This window comes from Grammomys surdaster, unplaced genomic scaffold (assembly GCF_004785775.1).
Source record: "Grammomys surdaster isolate TR1022 unplaced genomic scaffold, NIH_TR_1.0 124439, whole genome shotgun sequence".
In the NCBI taxonomy this organism is placed as follows: Eukaryota; Metazoa; Chordata; class Mammalia; order Rodentia; family Muridae; genus Grammomys; species Grammomys surdaster.
The window spans coordinates 129,818-138,698 of NW_021619445.1; the positions used below are offsets into that span (position 1 = coordinate 129,818).

The 8,881-nt window shown below is 52.5% G+C and overlaps 1 protein-coding gene across 1 annotated transcript in view; it reads right to left on the reverse strand.

Annotated features, from left to right (window-relative positions):
* Positions 1–1,508: 1,508 nt before the first annotated feature.
* The window catches only part of Il2rb (interleukin 2 receptor subunit beta), a 16,007-nt gene continuing 8,634 nt past the window's right edge, over positions 1,509–8,881 (reverse strand). Inside the window, exons 6-10 of the mRNA XM_028784569.1 lie at positions 8,528–8,676; positions 7,870–8,035; positions 7,069–7,189; positions 6,106–6,190; positions 1,509–4,340 (exon numbers count right to left, since the gene is read on the reverse strand). Coding sequence (XP_028640402.1) covers positions 3,633–4,340; positions 6,106–6,190; positions 7,069–7,189; positions 7,870–8,035; positions 8,528–8,676 — 1,229 coding nt within the window. The 3' untranslated portion in view covers positions 1,509–3,632. The remainder of the gene's footprint in view (positions 4,341–6,105; positions 6,191–7,068; positions 7,190–7,869; positions 8,036–8,527; positions 8,677–8,881) is intronic.

Below are 8,881 nucleotides of genomic sequence, written 5' to 3' on the forward strand. Positions count from 1 at the left end.
CACACACACACACACACACACACACACACACACCCGTCTTAGCTCTCTGCTGCTGGGGTTCAGAAATGAGCCACCATCTTTGCTTTCATGTGCTTTGCTGTTTGGTTGTACTTTGGCTTCCCTGGAGTTTCCTCTGTTGGCCGGGCCATCACAGTGAGTAAGGCATGGCTAGATTTTTGTCTCAGACTTGAACAAACTGTTCCACCATAATTTGCCTGAACGCCCTGGAAGCTGCTGAGAAGGAGGAAGGAAGACCTGAGCTCCAGACTCAGGGAAGAGAGGCAAAGGTCAGCCTTAGCCAAAAGAATATAGAAAAGGCCTGAACCCTTCTTCCCTCCCCCATCCCTGTCCTTTCCTTGCACCCCAAGACGTTCCTGACTGCTTCCCGCTCCCTACTCTCCACTTGAGAATCTCCAGAGCCCAGGCTGTGCCTGCTCTCCAGCTGCCTTTCCCCTGAAATCTGACCCCAGGGGCTAGGCACTCCCTTTCTTGCACTGCCCTGCCAGCTGCTCTCTCCTGGCTCTGCCCCCACGATGTCCGTTGGACATGCTGTGGCTCTGGCCATCTCCACCTGGCATATGGTGGCCCCTTTCTCCAGACAACACCAGCTCAGGTCTCTCACCAGACACGGAGACAGCTGGGTTCCTGAGTCCCTGAGCTTTGGGGACCTTGTTCATTGTTCTCTCAGCTTTCCAGGCAACACCATCTCAGCATCTGCTCTCCCTGCTTAGAGAAAAATGAAGAGCTCCTTTTGTAGAAGGAAACTGAGAGGCAGCATGACCCAGAGATGTCGCTAGGTGCCAGTTCTCATCATCTGGGGCTGCCGCAGACACACTACCACAGAATCTAATGCTGCATCCAGCCCCTGGTGGAAGGAAGGCTGTGACTGAGTATTAATGTCTGCCATGTGTAGGTGCAATTGATTAGCAATGTCTGTTATGTATAGGTGCAATTGATTAGCCATGTCTGCCATGCATAGGTGCAATTGATAAGCAGAGTCTACCAAGCATAATATAATCAATTAGCAATGTGTGCAACTTAATGAATGCAAGAGATTGTTGACTATTGTTTCTCAATACTCTGCAAAACTCCTGCTAGTTGATAGGTGGTCATGATGAGAGAGAGAGAGAGAGAGAGAGAGAGAGAGGCATAGAGAGAGAGACAGAGAGAAACAGAGAGACAGATAGATGAATGATAGACCCACAATCGGTTGGGATGCTTGCCCAAGCCTGGATGTGGGTTTGAGAGACGTTAGAGCATATCTGTGGACAGAAACCTGATTCCTATAAATGACCAAAATGTTCTCAACAGCTCTGCTTTCATCACAGAGGAAGTGTCCCTCTGTCTCTAGCAGCATCATCCTTCTAGCCTGAGATGACAGGGTTCCAACAGCAATGACATAGAGACTATCCTGCTTAACTCTCTTTCTTGTAGAGCCGGGATGGAATGAACCAGGCAGCACTTGGCTACTAGGCTCCACCCCCAGATTGGACTCACACATTACATAGTTTTATGGTACCTGCTTTTTACAATCACCTTTTATTTATAGGAAGATTGGAAAGCCACAGAAGCGATATGAAGAAAAATCCTTAATTAAGTGTATTTAAACAAATAAACAAACAAACAAAAAAGGTGAATGTGTTTTAAGACTTTCCAGGAAATAATTACAAGAATGTTGTGCACGGATCATTAAAGGAGAGAGAACAGAATCCTTCCCAGACCTCTTCAGCAGTGGAAATAAGTTGTATTTCTGTTTGGGAGCCGAAGTAAGAGAATCCTGAAGGTTTGTCCATTTTCCCAGTGTGCACAGTGAAGAACAAGGATGCAGAGCTCAAGTCTGACCAAGTGCTGAGCTAGAAGAGGCTGGTGACAGACAGCATACTGTGTCAGGAGGGGACAGACAGGAGAACCCTTACACAGGATCTGAACCCCTCTGCGCTGGCTCATTTCTTCTCACTAACAAGGCGCTTTGTCCCAAGCACCTGTTCCCAGGACATCTGGTTGAGAGATACCCTACTTGGCTAGATCAGCCTAGCCTCTGTGACAGACCTGCACCAAGGCACCTCATAAGCTGCTTGTCAGCCTGTGATCCTGTGGTCTAGCCAGACAGTCAGTAAACAGTGAGCAGGAACCACGAAGGCAGGCACTGTGGGTAGGGCATCCATTAGTTAGGTCTGGGTCTCTGCTTCCCAGAGGAGATGGGATCTGATCACCCTGGAACAGTCACCAGCAGTGAGGCTCTGTGCTAGAGGAATGTCTGTAGAGAGCAGTGCTCTCTTCTGAGGGTGAGGTGGTATACTTAGCATGCCATGCCTGTCTGGGCTGCTGGGACTCGGGGCTCAGGTTCCAGTGGGCTCCTTCATGAGTTGGTGAGGCAGGCATGGAACGATCCAACAGCCACTGCTGGGTAGGTATTCGTGTCCAAACTGAGTGGTCAGGAGATAGCCCAGAAGAAGGAAGGTGAGTCAAGTGCTATCGCCTTCATCTTCTCCGAGTGCCTTAAGAAAAAAGCATCTCCCTCCAGATAGGCAGGACATACAGGTGAAGACGAGAGACGTTTGACACCTAGGTAAAGCACATTTAACAGTGCCTGCAAAGGAGGGTGCTGGGGTGGAGACAGGAGTGGGGTGGGCTGAGGGAAGGGGACTGACACATCACGACTCCAGGAGACCCCAGGGGATCTGAGGTCTCCACAAAGGACAGTGCTGAAACCATGCTTGTCATGTAAGCTTTTCTTGACTTCGAGGATACATTAACAAATAAGTACTTCTCCCAGGTACAGCATCAAAGGCACAAGTACACTCAAGTCCAGCTTGGTGAGCCTTTGAGTCTGTTAGGCTTACTGACAGGGGACTAGGTAACCCCAAAGAAGCTGCTTCACAGAAAACCCCACCCCAGAATAGACAACAAGGCCCCCAAAGCAACATATATGGACTTCCATCAGCCCTCCCCCCTTCTATATATGCCAGCATCTCCCAAGAACACATACAATAACACACGCTCCAGGAGCAGAATCACACATAGCTGAGGATGGGGTGGAGGGGAGTGGCTAAGATCTCAGGTGATGGATTGATGACCCTTCCCATCCCCTCCTTCTTTGAAGGACCCTCAACAGTCGACAGGCTGCATCCAGTCTTATTGGGATCTCTTCGTTTGGGTTGTCAAAGCTTCTCTGATTAAGACAGCGTATAACCACATCCCAACCTGAGGACAGCTGTTCCCCAGCAGTGCTGGTGCGGCAAGAATCGGGACAGGAAACCAGGAAACGGGGCAGAGGGCAGTAGGGAGCCACAGCAAGCTCAGGAATAGAAGAGGAGCAAGGTTGCTTTTGTATTGGGGAAGCAAGTTCTGGCTGCCCTGTGAAGGTAAGCAGGAAGGAGAGAGGCAGGTATAGGAAGTTTAGTGACCTCGTGACTAAATAGGGCAGCAGAGCTGACCACCGCTCCCCACCCAAGACCCTGGCTAGACCAGGAAGCATCAAGTGGAGCTCAGAAGTGGATGACTAAGTTTTGGGGTAGGGATAACCAGGGATAGTCCTCAACAGCAGACTGTCCTCAAGAGACAGTTCCTTAAGCAGTCTCCCTCAAGCCTGACCTGACCCAGGCAGCTGGATCCCAATCCTGGCCTCCTGTCTATATTAGGTGGACTGAATCTTGGGCCTGTAGCTCTTGAAGAGACAGATAGGCATCAGTGTTTAGAGTCAAGATGGGGCCCTGGCCTCTGTCCTGATCTTGCCCATGAGGGGTGCCTTCTGGGACACTGGCCTGCTCCTCAGAGGTATTGGTAGACAGCCCCTCTCCATCACCTTCCAGCACCAGCTCCAGAGGGCGCTGTAAGCCCATCAGGTCAGGGGATGCTAGGGAGGGAAGTCCCTCCTGCAGGGAGTGGGGAGGCCTCTCTTCAGGGGCTATGCTGCCCCCATAGGCATTGTTGGGGGTGCTCAGGCTCGGGGAGAAGAGCAGTAGGTCATCCCTGGGTGGGAAGGCACAGTAGTCATCCTGTTCTCCAGCCAGAGGCAGCAGAGGTGGGAGGGGAGATCCCTCGGGCAGCCTTGGCTCATCTTCCTCCACATCCTCCTCTATGCAGGGGTCATAGGTGAAGTACACCTGGCAGGATTCGATCTCCAAGGCATTGGGCAGATGGAAGAAGAAGTAGCCTTGGTTGGTGAAGCAGCTGGCCTGTGAGTGGCCACTGGGCGAGGGTGAAGGGGCCGTGTCCTTCTGTAACAGGAGCAGCTGCATGGCCTTGGTGTCTCTGCCAAGCACTTCCAGCGGAGAGATCTCAGGTGCAGGGACAGTGGGGCTGAAGAAGGATGAGGGGACAGGCGAGGACAGCCATTTCTGCCAGAGAAAGTGAGGAGAGTAAGTGGGCTGTTCTTTGTCCTCCCCACCACTGAACTCAACTCCTCCTCTCCCTTCCCTTCCTCCTGTTCGTCATCCTTCAAGAACACCCAGGACAGCCTCCCCCCACACCTCCAACCTGGAATCATCCCATAGCCTTGCTGTCCTGATGGATTCTCTGAACTTGTCCGCCTAGGCCACATGCTAGATGAACATGAATACAGCCTCAGTGCTGGGTCACAAATGTCTGGGGGATGCTGGCTAGGGGCGAGTGTGGCTGGTTACTGAGCACCTGCTGTATACCTGAGCACCTGCTGTCTATCCGGACTGAACTAGGTATGGTAACGCAGAAAGACAATCCCCACCGTCTTGAATGACGTCAACGAGCTGTCCAGTGAATGACCCTAATGGCCCAGCCTGCTCAAGTCACAGGCAGCTGGTGCAGCGAGGTCGCAGGACACAGTGATGGAAAACTGATGGCTTCCCAGCTCACCTCTCCCTGTCATGGCCTGCACCCCTCAGGCTCACCTACATGTGTGTGAGTGAGCTCCATGACCAGGAGCCAGCAACATCAGCCCTGGCTGCAACACAAAGAGGCTAAGACGTGGATCCTTGCTGACCCACTGTGAGCTAAGGTTGATTTCCATTGCCTGCTGGCCAGGACTTTAGTCAAGGGCAGGAGGGATTTCAGGAAAAACAGAAGTGTTTTTTTTTTTTTAATTGTTTGCTTCTTTTGGTTTGGTTTGGGCTTTTTTTATTGTTGTTGTTTGTTTTCTGAGACTGTGTTTCTGTATAGCCTTGGCTATCCTGGAACTAGCTCTGTAGATCAGGCTGGCCTCAAACTCACAAAGATCCACTTGCCTCTTGCTCCTGAGTGCTGGGATTAAAGGCCTATACTACCGTGACACAGTTTGGAAAAGCAGTTTTTATGGAACTTTTCCCCTACTACACACACACTCAAGCGTGCAGGAATGTGTACATGCAACACACACAGATCAAGTATCATAATAAGACATCCTCAGTTCTGGGAGTCTCTCAGATATTCTAGAAGGGTCCTGCTCAGCCCCGATGGGCACAGCCCAGTCCAGCAGGAGTAGAGCCCAACCTGAACCTCCTGGCCTCAGCACAGAGCCACAGGCCCCTCTGCCCCACCACAGCCAATCATGGAAACCCAGTCTGGATGGAGGTAGTTAACAGCAGACTCCCTCCACCTTCTATCTACTTCTTGCCTCTGGAGGCTTCTACCCTGAAGCAGGTAGACTAGGAGGGAGAGAGCTTAGGACTATATGGGCCACACTTTGAAAACAAGCCCAGGTTTTGTGATTCCAGGTGCCCTGAGGACTTGCGTTCAGGTGATGAATCACTGGACCTATCAGGAATCACTCTGCTTACTGGATCTGCCTAGAATGGCTCTGCTCACAGGGGCCGGAGAAACAGACAGGAATTCCTGCAGTTTCCTAGCTCCCTCCTGTACTGTGCCCAGCAACATTCCCAGGGCCGTACAAATGTGGAAACTGAGGCACTGAGAGGATCTATAACTTATCCAAGTTTACAGAGGCAGGATTAGCACCAAGACTGCATGTCTTAGATAAAAGGCTTCCATGCAGAGCAGAGACAGAGCTGTGTCCGTGGTGGAAGCTGCTCTCTTCAGCATCCTGGATCCTCTCACAGAAGGCAAGGCCATTGTCACCTAATCACACCTCTACCCTGCAGCCTGCTCTTGGGCTGTCCGCCAACCACCCCTGTTTTCTATCCCTGGTCCTACCTGAAGGTCTCCCCCATGTTGGGAGCTCAGCTGGGAGAAGAACTCGGAGGGATCTGGGATGTGGCACTTGAGAACTGTCTTCAGCCTGGGAAGGGAAGAGGGCAAGGGGTGAAGAATGAGACCAGGTAGGGCATGGCATGATGTCCCACCAGCAGCACCACAACTCTGAGGGTAAGGGACGGGCTTGTCCCTCGTCCATTCATTTATATTCAACAATGTTGACTGGGCAGTCACTCAGGGAGAACACTACACAGGGTGCTGGGGACACAAGAGTGGACAGCAAAGAAGGCCTCTGCTCCCCCAGAGCTGACACGCTAACACGAAGACAGACCTGAACCAAATGTGCAATGGGATTGCCCAGGCTGTGCACACAGACCTGCGTGCTAGTCAAAAGATGGCTCCAGTGTGGGAGAGACCACACGGACTAGAGAGAGGCAGAGAGAGACCTCCTGGTGAACACTCCCATGGGTGGTGGTGCCCGTCAAGCATTGCACAATGGCAGCTTGGAAGTTAAATTCCTGTGACACATTCCACTCGCTGAGCTACCCAGAACCTGGTCATATCTGACTGAAGAAAGGGGGGCACTTTCTGACTGGCACACGGTTTCCAATGGAGACCCTCAAGGGTCAGGATGCATTGCCGGTGTGGTGGGGAATCTCTAAGGAGGGTTAGACAGGAGTGTGACACGGTTGGAATGGACAGGAGGGGAATAAGAGCAACAGGAAAGACAGGGACTCCGGAAGGCTTCAGGGAGGCCCAGAGGACTCTTCTACCCAAGGTTTACCTCCCTTTCCCATACCAGCTTCTACCTGTGGGGATGAGGCACAGGGACAAGTTAGCTGCTGAGGAAGGGAACAGAGGGAGGGCAGGTATGAGAGAACAGGGTGCAGCCCAGCCCAACCTGGAAACATGTGCCTGCTGGAGACTGGGTGGGAAGGGAAGACTGGCCAGGAGTTTCCTTACCATGGCCCAAGGTACCGGCACTTGACCAAAATGTAGACGCAGGACAAGAAGCCAAAGAAACAACCGAGGACCAGTAGAAGGCATCTGAGCCATGACAGGGGGAGGAGCTCCTTCATGGGATCTGTCCAGGGTGCGAGAAGTGGAAGTTGAAATGTGGCCCCTCAGAAGGTCACACACATCTTGGACATCAGTCACACCCTGCTAGGTACCAGTGTCTAGCCAGTGTCTTGCTTTTGCTGGGGACTCCGCCCTCAGTCCTGCTTAAGCCCAGCTTTCCAGAAAGGCAGGCTGTTCTTAAGAGATATGTTCCTATGGCACTCCCAGCAGAGCCCATGGCTGCCTTGTGTGACCCCCCCCCCCAGTCACTGACACCTTTTCTCCATCTGCCTTTGGGCATCACACCACACCTAGAGCTTCCGTGTCACTTGAACTTGGCAAGTGGCACAGTGAGGGATGGAGCCTCAAGGGTCCCCACCGGCATGGGAGCTCTACAGTATCCAGGCTGAGAGGCTATGCCTACCTTGTTTTCAGTAGAGCTACCTTGCCCCACAGCACCTGTCCTGCAGGGAAGGCTGGGAAAAAGTAACCCCTGACCCTGAATTCTGGGAATTTAGAGAGAATACAAGGGAAGAATCTTCCTACCACTCGTGAACATGGCTGATCCCCTCGGCAGCCCTGTCTCTGGTAAGTGAGCCCTTGGGAGGGGCCAGTAGATGAGGGGGAAGCAGACTGACCCACCTCTGCAGCTCCCAGAGCACCCTGGCCCTTGCCCAGCTCCCCTGTGCCACCCACTGTACCTACCTGCTGGCCTTGTCCAAAAGGCCAGGGGCTGGCTCCAGGGGCTCCAGGTCCTGTTTTTGCCTCGTTGAGCTATGACCCTCACCTGGAGCTCATATGAGGTGTTAGGGGTAAGCATCTCCAAGAAGATCCACTGCTGCCTCTGCTTGAGGCTAAATAGGGGTGCATCCTGGGCAGAGATGGGTGCCAGCTCAGCCCCACCGTCCACCACACTCCCACAACCAGGTCAAGAGGCTAAGCAAACAGCCTCTTTCCCAGCTTTCTCAAAAGCTCCCCGACTCCCTGGCTGTTAGGGCCCTGAGTCCCAGCGTCACATTTCTTTCCTCCTCTTACAGGTAAGTAAAGGGTCAAGTATGTGGATGGCAAGTCTCAGTCCCTGTCATCCCCCCTGCCATCCCCGTCCCTCTCCCCACAGCCAGGGAACATGCTGTATTTAGAATGTGGAAAAGTGGCTGCCAAGTCTCACAGGCCACCTTACCCTAGGGACTACACAGATATGGAGCCAGATGCAACCCCAAGCAATAGAAACATGGGCAAAGCAGGCACTGTCAAGCCATATAGGAGGACCAGGCTGCATCAGCTGCACACTAGCATGTAGAAACAGACAAAGACATGCACCAGAACAGGAAGGAGCAGAGGCAGAGGCTTGGCCATTCCTCACCTCCCAGCTATGGCCCAGAAGACGTCTACGGGCCTCAAATTCCAAGTATGGTTCAACGTAGTGAGAGACCTGGGAGAGCTTCCAGCTTATGTTACATCTCTCGGTTTCAATGTGAAGGACTTGGAGGGAATGAGGGGCCACCAGGCGAACTGCAGATAGAAGAGAGGAGCGAACAGATATCATGGACCAATCGGTTTGATACCAAGAACTTGCCACCCAGTTTCTACCACACAACATCCCCAGTACCAACTCCTCCTCTGCACCTGCTCCTTCTCCTCTATACCTGCTGTCCCTCCTCTGCACCTGTTCTCCCTCCTCCTCTGCACCTGCTCTCCCTCCTCCTCTGCACCTGCT